The sequence below is a fragment of the Medicago sativa genome, chromosome 6, assembly GCF_051527215.1.
Source record: "Medicago sativa cultivar Bolivia chromosome 6, Bolivia_mono, whole genome shotgun sequence".
Lineage (NCBI taxonomy): Eukaryota > Viridiplantae > Streptophyta > Magnoliopsida > Fabales > Fabaceae > Medicago > Medicago sativa.
Window position 1 is genome coordinate 73,923,726 of NC_140754.1, and position 20,476 is coordinate 73,944,201.

General features: G+C 36.6%; 2 protein-coding genes across 2 annotated transcripts; both read left to right on the top strand.

The window, feature by feature from the left end:
- The first annotated feature begins 1,752 nt into the window (after positions 1-1,752).
- LOC146916779 (uncharacterized) lies at positions 1,753-2,900 on the top strand. Its single transcript, XM_085718722.1, has 2 exons — positions 1,753-1,865; positions 1,968-2,900. The coding sequence occupies exons 1-2, from the start codon at positions 1,863-1,865 to the stop codon at positions 2,505-2,507; spliced, it is 543 nt and encodes a 180-aa protein (XP_085574848.1). The 5' UTR covers positions 1,753-1,862; the 3' UTR covers positions 2,508-2,900.
- Positions 2,901-3,102: 202 nt separating this feature from the next.
- LOC146916780 (uncharacterized) lies at positions 3,103-3,788 on the top strand. The gene is made up of 2 exons (XM_085721732.1): positions 3,103-3,228; positions 3,345-3,788. The coding sequence occupies exons 1-2, from the start codon at positions 3,166-3,168 to the stop codon at positions 3,786-3,788; spliced, it is 507 nt and encodes a 168-aa protein (XP_085577858.1). The 5' UTR covers positions 3,103-3,165.
- Positions 3,789-20,476: the final 16,688 nt, after the last annotated feature.

Sequence of the window (20,476 nt, forward strand, 5' to 3'; positions counted from 1 at the left end):
TTTGATGGTTATTGTTGTATGCTGGGTTTTTTACTCGACGCCCTTATCTTTGAGATCCGTTTGTTATACACTTTTTATGCTAATATATTATATAGTATAGATTATAGAAGTGTATAAAGCCTTCACAATGGTTGTATTTTCTTAGTTTCCTTAGATCCTTTGAAAAATTTGAAATTACACACACACGCACACACATTAATGGCATTTACATTTAACTTGTTTGTGACATGTTCTATGGTTTATTTCAGATTCCTGTAACTTTGGCTTCTGTTGACGCTCTAGAGACATATACCCAGATATCTTGCCATCCCTTAAACAAAACTAGCAAACAGGGCATTATTGCTCTTGATATCCTTCATCTAAGGTATTACTTTTAATCTCTAAGTAATATTCAAAAGCGAAATATTTTTTAATTAAGGCATTTTAGCTCTTGATATCCTTTATTCTAAGGTATTACTTTTAATCTGTACAAGTAATATTAAAAAACGAAATATTTTGTAATTAGAAAACTAATGTGCAATAACTGAGGATCAACTAATTCCGTTTTATAGGACATAATCGCAACTGGAAATATTGATACAAATGCTGTTATTTTTGACTGTCCATCAGGACAGGTATTAGCTACACTCAGCGGTCACTCTAAAAAGCTCGGTCTTATTTTAGCTGGAATTGCAGGATTTATATTTTCTTCAAAATCTATTAGCTGACCTGTAATGCTTTTGGTAGGTCACAAGCGTGAAGTTTGTAGGTAAGGGCAAATCTATCATAACTGGTTCAGCAGATAAGGTAAAGAGCTATCCCTTTCTAATTTTATAAGGTAGTTTGGTGTCATATCTCAGAAGTTGGAACTATTTTATCTGATCACCCTCTTTCATCTTGGAGCAGACATTGTAAAGCTTGATACAAATTTTAATCCTTAATTAGTATTATTCTTTGTAGAGGTGGAACTTGTAATTTATTATGTATGTTTTGTGGTGGCACCTGGTCTTGGCTTGAAAACTCCTGTGGCAGCATCGGCATCACAGTCAGCATCATCACAAACATCTGTAAGTATTTATTGTTTTTGTGATCTGAAAATATTTCTTAGAATTCTGTTATGGAAGATTGAAGCTCCAATGTAGTTTGATTTGTGTTGCCAAATTTGTTATTTTGTGGACCATCAATTATACGCAGAATGTTATGGTGATAGAATATCCTCATTTGTTATGGTGTGCCTAAACATAGATACGAGTCCTTATTTTGGTCAATTTGCTGCGATGCTAAGTTTAAAGGAATGTTACCGATAAGACATGGATATGTGTCCTTAATTTTCTCACTATGATGTTGGGTCTGGTTTTGTAGTAATCAAATTTCCATGTTTCGGAATAAAAAAACAATTCTTTGGGTATAGATTTTCAGCAGACACGAGAACTACCGATTTTTTTTAGAACCAGTTGAATCGTTAAGTAAATATCGACAGTGTTAAATCCAATTTAAAAAAATCTCAAACTCAATTTCAACAATTCAATTTTCATAGACGTTTGAAGGAAGACATTCATTGATGTTCATAAGTCAATTCTTTTTATTCATAGAGAAAATTACATGGTCATTCATTCAGATAAAAGTTAGACATAGTAGTGGATGTGAACTAAATTATTCAAGATTGCTTTTGACAGTAACATCTAAATAATTTGAAGATTGCATTTGACGGTAAACGAAATTATATAAGTTGTGAAGTTGACACGCCTTCATATTTTTGATTTCTTATTACAGTAAAAATTAAGTTGGTCGACAATAACAATTGCATCTGTTGTAGTCTTCTCAACCACTAATATCAATAGCATTTGTTCTCGTGGTAATTCTAGCATTGTCTAGCCAACAAAATGGTATGTGTATGTGACGAATGTCAATTAGTTTGTTTGATTTCATTAGTGTTTTTGTTAATGGCTTTCCTTATATGTCGCCTTTGGAATTCTTGTTTATTACAGTTACGTCTCAGACATGAATGTAAGTCGAAGTATATTACTAAAGTGCACGAGAAGCTTACTGAACTTCAAAGGTCTCAAATTCAAAAAACACCATTTAAATGGTTATTGAGTTTGCCTAAGAAATTTAAAATATCCGAAAATTTTCTTGAAGAATTGGTAGAAAGATGGGATGATAGGAGTGGGGGGTTTGCTATACAAGGTCGGATAATACGGTTTACACCTTTAGATGTATGTTTTGCATTAGGACTTCGTATAATTGGTGAAAAGGTGAACTTCAAAAAAGACCGTACATCCACTACGAAAGCAATGTTTGATAATGAAGTCATCAATGTAAAAACAATTTATGCTAAAATTATTAATATGGAAGGAGACGAAGATGTTGAGAAGTTTTGCCGACTTTATTTACTTCTTGGTTTTGCCGAGTTCTACTTTCCAAATTCAACTGATAAGGTTAGTGGTTGGTGCCTAAAAATGTTAGACGACTTGAACTCCATTGGGATATACAATTGGGGTGTCGCTGTTTATGAAACTCTTGCTTGAAGTTTAAATCGAGTAGCGCCTCTTTTTTGTGAAGGAAAAAATACTTCACGGTTACAAATTAAGGGATGCGCTCTTGTATTACAAGTATGTTATTGTATGATCATTTTATACGTTTATAGGCCAGTCTTTGTGATCATATATGTCAGTGTAGAGTATTATATATATGTGAAGAATGAAATCTAACATAGTTTATATATTACAAGAGTTTCTTGAGTTTGAGTTTTTAGATTGTAAGGTTGATGTATCCTGATAATGCCGCTTCTTTTGTCTTCATGCCATATTGTGACATGATTATAATTGATCTTTTATTCGTTGATATTTAGAGCTTGTTAGTAACTGTCACTTGTGACTGAAACAAGTGGAACTCACATTAAAATGTAGTAATAATTTGTAAGCACTTTTAAATACAACTGAATGCTATTGAATTTGAGTATATCAACTTAACTCTATATGACATAGGATGAAGTTTTATAGGAGATGTAAGAGTATTTTTCAAAAATGTACATTTATCTTTGTTAATTGGAAGTAAGTGTTGTGAAGGGAACAATTTAATTTTATTTATTTATTTGTATAATATATGTATATATAGGTATGGGCTCTAGAGCATGTGCTAGGATACGAACGAAGTTATCATGATTCACCAACGTTTCCACGATTTATGAAGGCGCGTGGTGTTAGTTTGGTTGGCAAAAATATATCATACTTGCTTGATAATTATTTGGTAAGGTTGAATAAATATTATTATTATTTATATTTAACTTTATGAATTTTGTGTATATATTGAGATTAAGCAGTGTCAATAGTTCATTAATATTTATATTGTACCTACCTTGACAGGTTATTGAAGAGTTAAGTGCAACTAAAGAAGAGGTTGCAAATGAAGTTGTGAGGGAGGTGTTAGAACGAGCACCAAGTGGATATATTAAATGGAGACCAGATCCTGTTATTGGTCAGTTAATTGTTAACAATCGCCTGTTGGGTGAAGCAAACAAAGGACTTGCCGCAAGGATATCTCTTCTTGAATCGGAAACTAGAGAGATGAAGAAGTTATACGGTAGTGCACAATCAAGTTATGTGGATGAAGGTGTCTTCAACGATGAAGGTGTGTTCAACGATGAAGGTATCGACGAGGATGTATCCATGGATGAGATAGAAAGAGTTATTGAAAGGGAGGTGGCACATGTATCATATGATGAAGCACATAATGCATCAAATCTGTTGACTAGAATTAAGAACAAGCCAAGAAACCGTGTAAAAAGTGTTGGAACAAAATGTGTTTAACAATGAACCTTAAAGGGTTTTGATGATAACAAGGTATTAAAAATTGTAAATTGGACTAGCTAATATTTGTTCAAGTGTACAGGACCATAATTATAAAGTTACATCATCATTGGTTCTGAATGAGCAAATAAAGAGCTATGGAAACAACAAAAATTTGAAGCTTGGACGCTCCTGAAGGCAACTTGCTACTGAAGAGAAAAAGCGCTCCTGAAGTCAAGCTGCTCCTGAAGAAATAGCGCTCCTGAAGTAAGCTGCTCCTGAAGAATAGTGCTTCTGAAGACAAGAGGTCCAGAAGCCACATCATCAGAAGCTGCGTCATCAGAAGCTGCAGAAGTCATATCATCAGAAGCTGCATCATCAGAAGCTGCCTCATCAGAAGCCATTTCACCAGAAGCTGAATATCAACTGGATTTGCAAAGAATCAAGAATTGAAGAATTATCAATGCAAAAGCTGTCTATTGGATTCGAAAACACAAACAAAGGATTAGTGGAGTTTGCAACGGTCATTTCAAAGGTGTTTGAAGGCGTGTGTTTGCAATTTGGACGAAAGCGTTGACATTGTACTTTGTACGAATTGTACAACCACGTTCTCCACTACTCTGTTTTGTGTCCGCGCTACAGGACAAGAAAACAGCTCCAGAATACGGTTTCGCCTGCATAGATGTTCCTTTGGATAAGGAATGGATTTCAAATTTGTTCTTCATAGGACAACAGCCAAATCAGGCAAAAGATTATTGGTGAAAGATCAAGCTTCAACAACGACTCTTTGGTGTGCTGGCAATTTCACAACGTCTCTCTCACACCTCTATATAAAGGAGTGAAGACCTAGAGAATTGGTAATGCAAGAACGCTGAACGAAAGACTCACAAGATTTTCACAAGTACCAAACCTCTGCTGAAATTGTTCTGCATTCACTTAGAATTTCTGTGTCTCAAAGTCATATCTTAGAAATTCTTAAGTCCATTGAGTCTGTATCTGATTTGTATTGTGAGCACCTCTGATTGTATATCAAGTGTTCAACCTTAAACAATTTTCTGTGTAATTTTGTTTAGTTAGGAAGTCTCTTGCAGTTGTGCTTGAGCAGGAAGTCTCTTGATTGTGTTCTTGAGCAAAGGAAGTCTCTTGCTTGTGTGCTTGAGCATTGGAAGTCTCTTGCTTGTGTGCTTGAGCATTGGAAGTCTCTTGCTTGTGTGCTTGAGCATTTGTAATCAGATATTACTCATAGTGAAATCTCCTTGGAAGTGCAAGGGGGACTGGACTACTTCCGGATTGTGGAAGGAACCGGTATAATTGCTTTGTGTCGTTCTTCTTCTCTCTCTCTCTGTTTTATTCCGCTGCATTTAGATTCTGATTATCACTTCAGAAGCTGTCTCGCTTAGCTTTTGATCAGTGTGTTCAGTTTTTAGGAGAAACGAAGAATTTTTCTAAAACACAATTCAACCCCCCCTTCTTGTGTTTTTCTCACCTTCAATTGGTATCTAGAGCCTTGGTCTGTTGTGTAACACTTAACCGTGCAACAGTCAAAGATCTGAGAAAAACATGTCTACTCCTACTCCTACTGGTCCTGGTGATACTAGCTATAAACATGTCTCACATGATTATAGTGATAGTAAGAAAACCAGTATTGGAAAAGTTCCAAAGTTCAATGGAGATGCTGAAGAGTTCTCTTGGTGGAAGACCAACTTTTACAGTTACATCATGAGCCTAGATGAAGAATTATGGGATATTTTGGAAGATGGTGTTGGTGATTTAGTCCTTGATGAAGAAGGAGCTGCTGTGGATAGAAAGAAACATACTCTAGAACTGAGGAAACTTTACAAGAAGCATCATATTATCAGAGGAGCTCTTGTCACTGCCATACCCAAAGCAGAATACATGAAGATGAGTGACAAATCCACTGCTAAAGCTATGTTTGCTTCTCTCTGTTCAAATTATGAAGGGAGCAAGAAGGTCAAAGAAGCAAAGGCTCTCCTGCTTGTACATCAGTATGAGTTATTCAAAATGAAGGATGATGAAACTATTGAGGAGATGTACTCAAGGTTTCAAACCTTAGTTTCTGGTCTACAGATTCTAAAGAAGAGCTATGTTGCTTCTGATCATGTAAGCAAGATACTCAGAAGCTTACCTGCCAGATGGAGACCAAAAGTGACTGCCATTGAGGAAGCTAAAGATTTAAACACTTTAAGTGTCGAAGATCTTGTTAGTTCTCTCAAAGTTCATGAGTTAAGTCTTAATGAACATGAGTCTACTAAGAAGAGTAAATCAATAGCTCTTCCATCCAAAGGCAAGTCATCAAAAGCTCTCAAAGTGGTTGAATCTGAAGAGGAAGAACAGTCAAGTTCAGATTCTGAACCAGATGCTGCTGAAATGGCCATGCTCTCAAACAGACTTCAATATCTGGCCAAGAAGAACAGAAAGTTTCTCTCCAGAAGGGGTAACTCCAGAAGCTCAAGGAAAGAAGATCAGAAGGGATGCTTCAACTGTAAGAAGCCAGGTCACTTCATTGCTGAATGCCCTGATCTTCAAAGAGAAAAGTCAAAGGACAAGTCAAAGAGGTCTACATTCAAACCAAGCAAATTCAAGAAGCAGATTAAGCAGAGTTTAATGGCAACCTGGGATGATTTGGGTAGTGAATCTGGATCTGATAAAGAGGAAGCTGATGAAGATGCAAAGGTAGCTGTTGGGTTGGTAGCAACAGCAACTTCAGAAGCTGGGTCAGATTCAGACTCAGAAGATGAAAACGAGGTATATTCCAAAATTCCCAGAGATGAACTTGTTGAGTCACTTAAAGAACTTCTTACACATTTTGAAGTAAGAACCAATGAGTTGAAGGATTTAAAAGAAAAATATGCTGATTTGGTACAACAGCAAAAATCAACTTTATTGGATCTGAAAGCTTCTGAACAAGGACTTAGGGGCTTTGACTTCATGTGTAAAACATATGAAGATCAGCTCAGGTTCTTATGTCAGAAGCTACAAGAAAAGTGTAATGAAAAACCTTTAAGTAACCATGAAATTGCTCTTGAAGATTTTATTATATCTGGCATTGACAGAAGCAGAGTGGCTTCTATGATTTATAGCATTTACAAGAACAATGGCAGAGGAATTGGTTTTCCAGAAGTGAAACTGGAGAAAACCAATCTAAAGTCTTGTTGTGAATGCATCAAGGAAGGTCTGAAAACATTCTTTGTACCAGAAGGGGCTGAGTTGGAAACTGTTGTTCAATCAGAACCTGAAGCTTCTAGTTCTAAGGCTAAGATTATTTCAAAGCCAAAGAACTCTAAGTCAAAGGCTATGATCAAATCTGATTCCAAGACTTCAAAGGTTAGGATCCTGAAAAGATCAGAACCTATTCCTCAGAGTCTGGTGAAACCAAAATCTGGGGTTCTGAAGTCTAAGTTTCAGAAGAAGACAGTTACTGCTTCTGAAGTACCAAAACCTAAGGTGATGGTTAATCAGAAGCAACCCAACTCACAGCACAAGGTACAAGAAGTGAAGAGTAAAGCCTTAAGTACTAACCTTCCAGGACCCATAGAACAATGGGTACCTAAAACTAAAAATGTCAATGATGTAGGTATGTCTAAGAGCAGTGCCAAAGCAAAGATCATGGTACCTAGACAGCGGTTGCTCAAGACACATGACAGGAGACAAGTCCATGTTCCTCAGTCTAACAATGAAAGAGGGAGGAAATGTGAAATTTGGAGGCAACCAGTCAGGCAGGATCATAGGTACAGGAACTATTGGTAATTCCTCTACCTCAATTAATAATGTATGGTTGGTAGATGGTCTTGAACATAACCTTTTGAGCATTAGTCAATTTTGTGATAATGGTTATGATGTGCTTTTTGAAAGACCCAACTGTACAGTAATCAACAAGGAAGACAAATCCATTGTGTTCAAAGGAAAGAGAGTTGACAATGTCTATAAAATCAATTTTTCTGAACTGGCTGATCAGAAGGTGGTTTGCCTACTATCAGTGAATGATAAGAAATGGATGTGGCACAGAAGGTTGGGACATGCTAACTGGAGGTTAATCTCTAAGCTTAGTAAGTTACAACTTGTGAAAGGGCTACCAGACATTGACTATCATTCAGATGCACTCTGTGGTGCATGTCAGAGAGGGAAAATTGTGAAATCATCTTTTAAATCCAAAGACATTGTTTCAACCTCAAGACCGTTAGAATTACTCCATATTGATTTATTTGGACCAGTAAGTACTGCATCCTTATATGGAAGTAGATATGGATTAGTCATTGTTGATGATTACAGCAGATGGACTTGGGTGAAATTCATAAAGAGTAAAGATGTTGCGTGTGATGTATTCAGTAGCTTCTGCACTCAAATTCAATCTGAAAAAGAATCAAAAATTTTGAAAGTCAGAAGTGATCATGGTGGAGAATTTGAAAATGAGCCATTTGAAGCTTTTTGTGAAAAACATGGAATTTTCCATGAATTCTCTTCTCCTAGAACACCACAACAAAATGGGGTTGTAGAGAGAAAGAATAGAACTTTACAAGAAATGGCCAGAACCATGATTCATGAAAACAATTTACCAAAACATTTTTGGGCAGAAGCGGTGAATACAGCATGCTATGTTCAAAACAGGATCTATATTAGACCTATTTTGGAGAAAACAGCATATGAACTCTTTAAAGGAAGAAAACCCAATATCTCTTACTTTCATCAATTTGGATGTACATGTTACATTCTGAACAACAAGCTCTACCTAAAGAAATTTGATGCAAAGGCCCAAAGAGGAATCTTTTTAGGTTACTCTAAAAGGTCAAAGGCATACAGGGTGTATAATTCAGAAACACTCTGTGTTGAAGAATCTATGCACGTTAAATTTGATGACAAAGAGCTTGAAGATAAAACTTCAAAGCAAGGTGAAAGTTTTGCAGAGATACAGGTTCCTGAAGCTACTCCAGAACCTGATCAGATAGCTGAGTCTGAAGATAGTCCAGAAGCTGAACCCACATCAGAAGCACAAGATGAAGCTGCTTCTGATGAAGCACAAGATGGCTCACATCAAGAAGATCCTCCCAGAAACACATTCAAACACAAGTCTTCACATCCTGAGGAGCTAATCATTGGAAACAAAGATAGTCCAAGAAGAACAAGATCACATTTCAGACAAGAAGAGTCAATGATTGGACTAATCTCAATGATTGAACCTACAACAGTTGATGAAGCACTTTCAGATGATGGATGGATCCTAGCTATGCAAGAAGAGTTGAATCAATTTCAAAGAAATGATGTGTGGGATCTGGTACCCAAACCTCAGCACAAGAACATTATTGGAACAAAATGGGTATTCAGAAACAAGCTGAATGAGCAAGGTGAAGTAACAAGAAACAAAGCCAGGCTTTTTGCACAAGGGTATAGTCAACAAGAAGGCATTGATTACACTGAAACGTTTGCTCCAGTTGCAAGATTGGAAGCAATCAGGTTACTTCTTTCCTATGCAGTTAATCATGGCATAATATTATATCAGATGGATGTCAAGAGTGCATTTCTCAATGGTGTCATAGAAGAAGAAGTGTATGTTAAGCAACCTCCTGGATTTGAGGATATTAAATATCCTGACCATGTTTTTAAATTGAAGAAATCACTATATGGCTTGAAACAAGCTCCCAGAGCTTGGTATGATAGACTAAGTAATTTCTTAATCAAAAATGATTTTAAGAGAGGACAGGTTGACACTACACTCTTCAGAAGGACCCTTGGGAAAGATACTCTTGTTGTGCAAATATATGTTGATGATGTAATATTTGGTTCTACTAATGCATCTCTTTGCAAGGAATTTTCTGAGTTAATGCAGGATGAATTTGAAATGAGCATGATGGGAGAGCTGAAGTTCTTCCTTGGCATTCAAATCAATCAATGCAAAGATGGAGTCTATGTTCATCAATCAAAGTACACAAAGGAGCTTCTGAAGAAGTTCAAACTTGAAGATTGTAAAGTGATGAACACTCCAATGCATCCTACGTGCAACCTGAGCAAAGAAGATGAAGGAACTAAAGTAGATCAGAAGCTGTATAGAGGTATGATTGGTTCTTTGTTATACCTCACTGCATCTAGGCCAGATATTTTATTCAGTGTATGCTTGTGTGCAAGATTCCAATCAGATCCTAGAGAATCTCATATGACTGCTGTCAAGAGAATCTTCAGGTATTTGAAAGGAACAACCAATCTTGGACTCCTTTATAGGAAATCCTTAGATTATAAGCTAATTGGATTCTGTGATGCTGATTATGCTGGTGATAGGATTGAAAGAAAGTCAACCAGTGGCAATTGTCAATTTCTGGGTGATAATCTTATATCCTGGGCTAGCAAAAGACAAACAACTATTGCTATGTCTACAGCAGAAGCAGAATACATTTCAGCTGCAAGTTGTTGTACACAACTACTTTGGATGAAACATCAGTTGGAAGATTATCAGATAACTGCTAACAGTATTCCCATTTATTGTGATAATACTGCTGCTATTTGTTTGTCTAAAAATCCAATTTTGCATTCAAGAGCGAAGCACATTGAAATCAAACACCATTTTATCAGAGATTATGTTCAAAAAGGAATTTTAGATATACAATTCATTGATACTGAAAATCAATGGGCTGATATATTTACTAAGCCTTTAACTGTTGAAAGATTTGATTTTATAAAGAAAAATTTGAACATGCACTTTGTATCTGATTAAATGCTTGCTTGCTCCTGAATAGGATTTTAGGTTCTGAAGTTAGTTCAGAAGCAGTAGTCCATCAGAAGCTCTTTATTGAGGTTCTGAGGAAAACTCGCTTCTGATGATGACGTCAGCATCTGAAGTCCAAAAGCTGGATTTGTTGCTTCTGAATAGTTGAATTAGTGGAAACGTTGGAAGTTACCTTTTAAAAAGTAACTTCTGGCCCACTAACTTGGTAGTTACTCTGTGAACTTCTTACGTGGCCTGTATGTGTTGGTGTATAACTAAAAAGGGCAATGATGATTTAAAAGCTTTGAAAGTACTTTTCACGCGCCCCCAATTTTGTCATTAATGTTATGTTTGTTTGTCTCTTTTGAATTGCAATCGTTTTACTTTTAACACTTTGTCAATTCACACACTACTCACTCACAACAAACACATTTGCTCTCAAACCTCTTGCGAAGTAAGCGCATTCTCTCAACCTTAGAACCCTAAAATCTTCATCTTCTTCAAATCTTCGTAAATCATCAAATGGCATCATCAAGCTCAAAAGTTTCAGAATCTACATCAAACAAACAAAGCGTATCAGAATCTGGGTCCATCTACAAAAAGAAGACTATGGATATTCCATGGGAATCCTTAATAGTTCAAGTAGAGTCACCGGTGGATTTTGCTTCACTCAAGAAGTATGAAGTAAACATGGAAGGTTTGATAGAAACTCAGATGATGTCTGAGTATTTCAAGATGCTAAATGGGCCAACATATGTGAACTTGGTCAAGGACTTTTGGTTAAAAGCTGAAGTGTACAATGAAAAGCCTGCAAAAGTCGTAAGCAAACAAGCGGGGTCAAAGAAAGGGAAAATGGTCATGGATATGAATCCTACATCATTTGATAGCTTAGAAATAAGGTCTGAAGTGATGGGCATTCCTATAACCATCACTGAGGACGTTATAGCTAAAGCTTGTAGGATGCATGCAGAGGGAAGATTCCAAGAAATAGTCAGGAAGGAAGATGTCCTGCTAAAAGGTTACTACAACTCTCTTCTGGGTGGGAAGAAAGATGCCAAGCCTTCAGAGATGGAGATTCACAACAGAATGTTGGTGAAATTCAGTAATGATTGCTTCTTTCAAAGAGCAGGAGGGTCTGACCAACCCAACAACCAACAGAAGCTAGCAATTTATTTCATGACCAATCTTGAAAAGATAAACTTCCCCAGGTATGTAATGGATCATCTCTGCTGGGCCATAAACGAAAGCACTACAAGAGGAAGAAAACAAGTACCCTATGGAAGATTGCTTTCTGAAATCTTTCATCAAGGAAGGGTGCTGGAGTTCTTAAAAAGGACAAGGAGTGCTTCTGATAAATGTTTCGAAGTTTCTACTGCTGAAAGGACTATCAGTAGCAGGAGCTTATGCTCTATGAAGTTCATCAAAGAAGCCCCTAAAGATGAAAAGTGGTTAGAGATGACAACTGCTGAAACTGAGATAATCAGGGACTTTCCTCCCATCTTTAAGGAAAGTGACTCTGATTTCCTAGTTCAATCAGTAGCTGAGTACGTCTTGGAGGAAGATGCGAGGTCTCAGGAGGAAGCTGCTCTTGCTAAAGGGAAAGGCAAGAAGGCCAAGGCAGTTGCTGTGTCAGAAGCTGCTGTTTCTGATGCACCTGAAGGGAAAAGGGCCAGAACTAGTTCTGAATCAGAAGCTGCTCCTACTAAAGGAAAGAAGGCCAGAACTAGTACTGAGTCAGAAGCTGCTAAACCTGTTTTTATCAAGGAAAAAGGAAAGATGCAGAAGGTTGGTGCTGCTTCTATTCCACAGAAGAGGAGAAAAGGTAAGGCAGACTTGGTAATCACTCAAGAGCAGCTGGATGAAGCTCTTGAAGAAATAGAGAAAGAGGAGGCTGATCCCAAGCTGAAGAAGAAGAAGGCTCCCCTTCAACTTGTGAGTCCTATGGTTGAGATGACTCGAATAAGGAAAAGGATGGCAGATGAACGTGCTGCTGATCTTATATCAGAAAGAAAGGATCAAAAAGCTCAATACATTCATCAAAGAGATGAAAAGCTCAAGGCTTTGGGATTGGAGGACTGTGATAGGTTCTACAAAGATAAACTGGCTGAAGTAAGAGCCATTGCTGGTAAACCTACTGAAGACAATGAGGAAGACGATATGATGCTCGTCTTTGAAAATGCTCCAGAAGAGGGAACTTCAGAAGCAGTTTCTCAATCTGCTGATCCACAGAAGATCACTTCTGAAGCTGACCCTGCAGATCAGGTAATCCAGATTCCAGTCACCTCTATCCCCACTTCACCCTCTTCACCATCAGCACCTGAATCATTAGAAGACACTTCTGTCTTAGACAATCTTGCTCTCCACTACTCAGGTGAGTTACCCATAGACAAATCTACCTCAGAAAAGGCCTCTGAAACAACTCCAGAAGCAGCTGCTTCTGAAAATGTTGTTTCAGAAAACCCCCATCAACAAACACCTGAACCACAAAAACCCACAACACCCCCACAATCACCAATAGCTACTATTGACCCCCAACTCAACACTCAAACATCATCTTCACCACAACAACCATCAACTGAAACTGAATTTCAACCTTTACCTGAACACTCCCCTGAACCAACTCCCATGGATGTTGACATCTCTCTAGTCAATGTTCAAGTCTCAACCTCCACCACACACTTTGCCTCTGACCAGCCTTCATCTTCAAACACACAAACACACTTTACCATTCCAGTTCCTAACCCTGTTCAAGATTTGGAAATCAATGATTCTGATCTTGAAATCCTTGAACAACCACCCACAGACATCCTGGAATCTGGATATATTAATTCTGAGCTTCTCACAATCTTGAGTCAGATGCATAATCTGGTGGATCAAAGAAGGACAATTGATCTCACAGGTGCATATGAAGACTCCTGGGCATCTCTTCAAAACCGGGCAGCTGGGGTTATTGAAGAAATCAAGGCCAAATGCATCAGAGTCAAGCAAGCTTCAGTCAGAAGGCTAATGGAGCAAGTGAATCAGAGTCTTAGAGTAAGAAGTTCTACACTGCTCCTGGCAAACCAGCCTTTCTTCTTTGAAACGGATTACTTGACCAGAGAAGCAAGGTTGTGTAAGCTTCTGAAGAAAAAGATGGCACAGCAGCAGCAAGAAGCTAGAGAAAGGGAACAAGCTCTTCTTCAGAGGCAACAACAACTTGAAGAACTGTTGAAGAAGAAGATTGAAGAAATGGAAGAGATGAAGAAACAACAACAAACCAACCCTTAGTTGCACACCCTTGTGTTTTTCTTTGTTTGTTGTCTGTTTTAAAATTTCTTAGTCCTTGCTTCTGAAACCATCTTGTCTTATTTCTCTTGCTTCTGAATGCTTACTGATTCTGACTGTTTAGCTGCTTCTGACAATTGAATATACATGTTCATATATTTTGCTCTGATTTATTTAGTTCATTGTTAGTATACTCTCTCATGTTTGAGTTTTTCTCATATCTCTTTGTCTTTTATGCCTATATATTTCAATTTTTTTTGATAATGACAAAAGGGGGAGTATATGTGACAAGTATTTAAAGGCTCTGAGCCCCATTAATGGCATTTGAAATTTTTGAAAACCTTCTATCATTTTTTTTACCTTATTGGTATAAGCTATGAACGAACGAAGGAGTATCAAAATTCAAGTAAAATTAATTGAACCATTCTTCTTATCTATAAGTTAATTCTTTCAATGATTCAATTTTGTTTTTAAGCTCTGATAATATTATTGCGCGAAAAATGAATTTAATTAACCTGGATAGAACTTAGGGGGAGCTTACAAACCTCACCTTAAAGACTATCAGACTCAGGGGGAGTTTGAGCTTACAAACCTCAGATTCTGAGCTTACAAACCTCAGAACCCCAAAGTCAACTTGTTAATTAGATTAACAACAATTGATCAATTTTAAATACTTTTGTTTGTCATCATCAAAAAGGGGGAGATTGTTGGAACAAAATGTGTTTAACAATGAACCTTAAAGGGTTTTGATGATAACAAGGTATTAAAAATTGTAAATTGGACTAGCTAATATTTGTTCAAGTGTACAGGACCATAATTATAAAGTTACATCATCATTGGTTCTGAATGAGCAAATAAAGAGCTATGGAAACAACAAAAATTTGAAGCTTGGACGCTCCTGAAGGCAACTTGCTACTGAAGAGAAAAAGCGCTCCTGAAGTCAAGCTGCTCCTGAAGAAATAGCGCTCCTGAAGTAAGCTGCTCCTGAAGAATAGTGCTTCTGAAGACAAGAGGTCCAGAAGCCACATCATCAGAAGCTGCGTCATCAGAAGCTGCAGAAGTCATATCATCAGAAGCTGCATCATCAGAAGCTGCCTCATCAGAAGCCATTTCACCAGAAGCTGAATATCAACTGGATTTGCAAAGAATCAAGAATTGAAGAATTATCAATGCAAAAGCTGTCTATTGGATTCGAAAACACAAACAAAGGATTAGTGGAGTTTGCAACGGTCATTTCAAAGGTGTTTGAAGGCGTGTATTTGCAATTTGGACGAAAGCATTGACATTGTACTTTGTACGAATTGTACAACCACGTTCTCCACTACTCTGTTTTATGTCCGCGCTACAGGACAAGAAAACAGCTCCAGAATACGGTTTCGCCTGCATAGATGTTCCTTTGGATAAGGAATGGATTTCAAATTTGTTCTTCATAGGACAACAGCCAAATCAGGCAAAAGATTATTGGTGAAAGATCAAGCTTCAACAACGACTCTTTGGTGTGCTGGCAATTTCACAACGTCTCTCTCACACCTCTATATAAAGGAGTGAAGACCTAGAGAATTGGTAATGCAAGAACGCTGAACGAAAGACTCACAAGATTTTCACAAGTACCAAACCTCTACTGAAATTGTTCTGCATTCACTTAGAATTTCTGTGTCTCAAAGTCATATCTTAGAAATTCTTAAGTCCATTGAGTCTGTATCTGATTTGTATTGTGAGCACCTCTGATTGTATATCAAGTGTTCAACCTTAAACAATTTTCTGTGTAATTTTGTTTAGTTAGGAAGTCTCTTGCAGTTGTGCTTGAGCAGGAAGTCTCTTGATTGTGTTCTTGAGCAAAGGAAGTCTCTTGCTTGTGTGCTTGAGCATTGGAAGTCTCTTGCTTGTGTGCTTGAGCATTGGAAGTCTCTTGCTTGTGTGCTTGAGCATTTGTAATCAGATATTACTCATAGTGAAATCTCCTTGGAAGTGCAAGGGGGACTGGACTACTTCCGGATTGTGGAAGGAACCAGTATAATTGCTTTGTGTCGTTCTTCTTCTCTCTCTCTCTGTTTTATTCCGCTGCATTTAGATTCTGATTATCACTTCAGAAGCTGTCTCGCTTAGCTTCTGATCAGTGTGTTCAGTTTTTAGGAGAAACGAAGAATTTTTCTAAAACACAATTCAACCCCCCCTTCTTGTGTTTTTCTCACCTTCAAAAAGTGGGGTTCTGCTTTCCCCATGGGTGAAGGATGGACGTATAAAGAAGAAGATTTAAATTAATGTAGTGTTTTTATATGATTGTAATGTAGATGTTTTTTGTTGCTATTTTTTATTTAGTAAGACAATGTCGCACCTTTAATATTAATGGAAACACCATATGTTGTTAGTTACTAACATTGTTGAACTATCCTACAGTTTAATGAGTCACTGTGTGTGTTATGTAATAAATTTTAATGGGAGTGTTTTTAGTTATTTTTTATTCTTTGATATAAACGAAGACTGTGTCTTTATTGACAGGTGAAATCTTTGCATGTAAATCTTTTGCCTAAAATGATATTATTTACACCTGGGAAAGATAAACTAGCCAAATATATGGTACGTATGACCAAATTTTTACACATGCGTGACCACTATTTTTCCATAATTTAGAACTTGTCCGTCTTTAGGCGTGATAAACTCGCTGATTGTAAAACAAGTTATTTATGTTTGGAAAGGCTTTTAGTGCAGTGATGAAATGAGATTATGCGTTCGACTCGCGTAAAACAATATTATTTACACGTTGAAAAGAAAAACTAGCCAAATATATAGTCTGTATAACCACAATTTTAGAAATGCGTGACCACTATTTTTTCATAATTTAGAACTTGTCCGTCTTTAGGCGTGATAAACTCGTTGACTGTAAAACAAGTTATTTATGTTTGGAAAGGCTTTTAGCGTAGTGATGAAACGAGATTATGCGTTCGACTATAGCCAAATATATAGTCTGTATAACCACAATTTTACAAATGCGTGACCACTATTTTCCATAATTTAGAACTTGTCCGTCTTTAGGCGTGATAAACTCGCTGATTGTAAAACAAGTTATTTATGTTTGGAAAGGCTTTTAGTGCAGTGATGAAATGAGATTATGCGTTCGCCTCGCGTAAAACGATATTATTTACACGTCGGATAGAAAATCGCGTAAAACGATATTATTTACACATCGGATAGAAAAACTAGCCAAATATATAGTCTGTATAACCACAATTTTACAAATGCGTGACCACTATTTTTCATAATTTAGAACTTGTCCGTCTTTAGGCGTGATAAACTCGCTGATTGTAAAACAAGTTATTTATGTTTGGAAAGGCTTTTAGTGCAGTGATGAAATGAGATTATGCGTTCGACTCGCGTAAAACAATATTATTTACACGTCGGATAGAAAAACTAGCCAAATATATAGTCTGTATAACCACAATTTTACAAATGCGTCACCACTATTTTTCATAATTTAGAACTTTTCCGTCTTTAGGCGTGATAAACCCGCTGATTATAAAACAAGTTATTTATGTTTGGAAAGGCTTTTAGTGCAGTGATGAAACGAGATTATGCGTTCGACTATAGCCAAATATATAGTCTGTATAACCACAATTTTACAAATGCGTGACCACTATTTTCCATAATTTAGAACTTGTCCGTCTTTAGGCGTGATAAACTCGCTGATTGTAAAACAAGTTATTTATGTTTGGAAAGGCTTTTAGTGCAGTGATGAAATGAGATTATGCGTTCGACTCGCGTAAAACAATATTATTTACACGTCGGATAGAAAAACTAGCCAAATATATAGTCTGTATGACCACAATTTATCAAATGCGTCACCACTATTTTTCATAATTTATAACTTGTCCGTCTTTAGGCGTGATAAACTCGCTGATTGTAAAACAAGTTATTTATGTTTGGAAAAGCTTTTAGTGCAGTGATGAAATGAGATTATGCGTTCGACTCGCTTAAAACGATGTTATTTACACGTCGGATAGACAAACTAGCCAAATATATAGTCTGTATAACCACACTTTTACAAATGCGTGACCACTATTTTTCATAATTTAGAACTTGTCTGTCTTTAGGCGTGATAAACTCGCCGATTGTAAAACAAGTTATTTATGTTTGGAAAGGCTTTTAGTGCAGTGTTGAAATGAGATTATGCGTTCGACTCGCCTAAAACGATATTATTTACACGTCGGAAAGAAAAACTAGCCAAATATATAGTCCGTATGACCACAATTTATCAAATGTGTCACCACTATTTTTCATAATTTATAACTTGTCCGTTGTCGCGTCATTTTTCGGAGATCAAGGCTATTTGATTAGCTTTTGACTCACTTTTGATTTCACGACTGAACATTAATTTTTTTTAAGAAAAGGGGAAAAAAGTTCAAACACCCCATATTGAAAAGATTTAGGGTTCGGGGGTTAGTTACATAAAGGGAAGGTGTTAGCACCCTTTATGTCCATAGTACTCTACGAGAACCTCTTGGTTTTATTTAATTAGTGTGCTATAACTTGCTTGTTTTTTCAAAAAAAGGAGTTTGAAATGATAAAAGAAAGGAGACCTAGTTTGTCTACATTTTATTGATTTGGAAGGACAAGTCCCTTGCCTACGTACCCGTGAGGGATCAAAATCACGTAGTTCGTGGTAAAAACTGACGTTTGATTGGTTGAGTGTTTTTTAGTGTTTTTTAATGTTTTTTAATGTTTTTTAATGTTTTTAATGTTTTTAATGTTCTTGATTAAGTTGATTGATATTTGATTAAGAAAAGAAAATAAAAAAAGACGCTCCCTTGATTTAAGATCAAGGTTTATTTAAAAAAATATTTTTGTGATTTTTGACACTATTTGCATGTTTTTGTTGTTTTTGAATGATGACTAAACTAAAAAAATAAAACTAACGGAGCAAGGAAGTAAAGGGTAGGTATTTTGTGGTGACGTTGGATCACCACAAAAACCTTTTAACCTAAAACTACGAGCATAAAAATAAAGGCATACACACACGCACGCACACATGCACCTAAGCTATTACAAAAAACCTATTAATACATTCTAAGGTCTGCGGAAAGTAAATGACAGAAAAATAAATATGCACGATTTACATTAAGCCTATATTTACATTCTAGGATCCTTGCTGTAAAATAAATGAGGTAATAAATTAAAATGCAAAATGATCAAACTAACCTAGAAAATGCATGAATGAATTACATTTTAAGCCTAATTTATACAAACTAGCGATAAAAATAAAAAAACTTAGCAATAAAAAAAAAATTTAAAAGCAAGCTAAAACAGTATGAGATGCAGTAAATAAAACGTAATCAAAATGAAAGAAAACGTGCGAAAGAATGAACCTAATGAAACAAACAGAGACAAATGAATGCAGGGGGTGCAACGAGCACGCGTGTGTGTGCAGAAAGCAAACAGATGGCGAAATGGGCCAATAGAATCGAAATGGGTTGTGGGTCAAGTGATGGGTCGGTTTTGGAATGGGTCTGGATCATGAGTAGCATATATATAGGCTGTAGGCATAGAAATCTTTCATTTCAACAAAAATTTCTCTCTCTTCTATTCTTTCCTTCTATCGGTTCTCTCTCTACAGTCACTCAAGAACACACATGGTGTTCATCTTCTCCGATGGGAGAGACGGCGGCAGGTAAGGGGTTCCGGCGGTGGTTGTGCGGCGGCACCACCGCGCCGAAACCCTAAATTTATATTTTTTTTTTTTTTTGCAAATTCGATTTACACTCCCTCCTTCTATTTCTTTTTTTAAATCCAAATTCACAATTTTCAAAACAAGTATATACAGACCTAAATCTACAAGAGAAGTTTTTTTGTTATACCTTTTTCTTTCTCTCCACTTTATTCCAGTTCCTTTTGGGTCGATTTGTTGTCGACGGTCCTTCGTGGTTGTTCTGTTGCGACGGGTTCAGGCCACTGAGACTTGTCTGTGCACCGATCTGTTCCTCTTCCTCGTCTGGCTTGAGTTTAGTTACTGGATTTATGAGTTTGTGTGGGTTTTTGATTCGATTGGTAGTGTTGGTTGGATTGTTGTTTGATGAGATTCGGTTCTTGACTGTATGATATGTTTTGGTTGTATTTTGATGGAACGACCGATTGCAATGGTTGTGTTGATAGGATTGAATCTCAGTTTGTGTTATGGTGTGATAATGGTTTATGTTGCGACACTGTTGGTTTGAGTTTGAGACTCTGTTACTGTGTTACGATTTTTGCAGATTGCTTTGGTGTTGAAAATCGGCCGTGATTATGCGTTCAAATTGGCCCCCTTTGTGTGATTCTGCAGACTCTATTTATAGTGTTAGCATTAGGGTTCCAAAAGCAACTGAATGCCTTGGCTTGGGGGAGAATGAACTGCATCTGTTCCTGAGTTTATGTTGCAGATGAGGGTGGACTGAACTGGATTGGAATGGGAAACGCGTACAGGCTGTTTTCATGGGATAGATTGGACTTTAATGATTTTTTTTGGATTTTTGTGGACTTGAATAAGTAAAAAAAATAAATAATAATAAAGAAAAATGAACTTGGACGCAAAAGAAAACAAAAGGGAAGAAAGTGACTTAATAATAAAAAAAGGAATTGAATAAAATAAAAAATAGAATTAGAGTTTAATTAATTAAAATAGAATTTAAATAAAAGATGGAAACAAAAATTAAATTAAATAAAAAATTGAGAGAAGAGGGCCCGACTCAGACAAAATATGAGGTAT

What these genes read in the sequence shown, in the direction of transcription:
- LOC146916780 (XM_085721732.1), top strand. Translation starts at nt 3,166, where the DNA reads ATGAAGGCGCGTGGTGTTAGTTTGGTTGGCAAAAATATATCATACTTG. An exon ending in ACTTGCTTGATAATTATTTG is followed by an intron (nt 3,229 to 3,344) that starts GTAAGGTTGAAT and finishes CTACCTTGACAG; the next exon opens with GTTATTGAAGAGTTAAGTGC.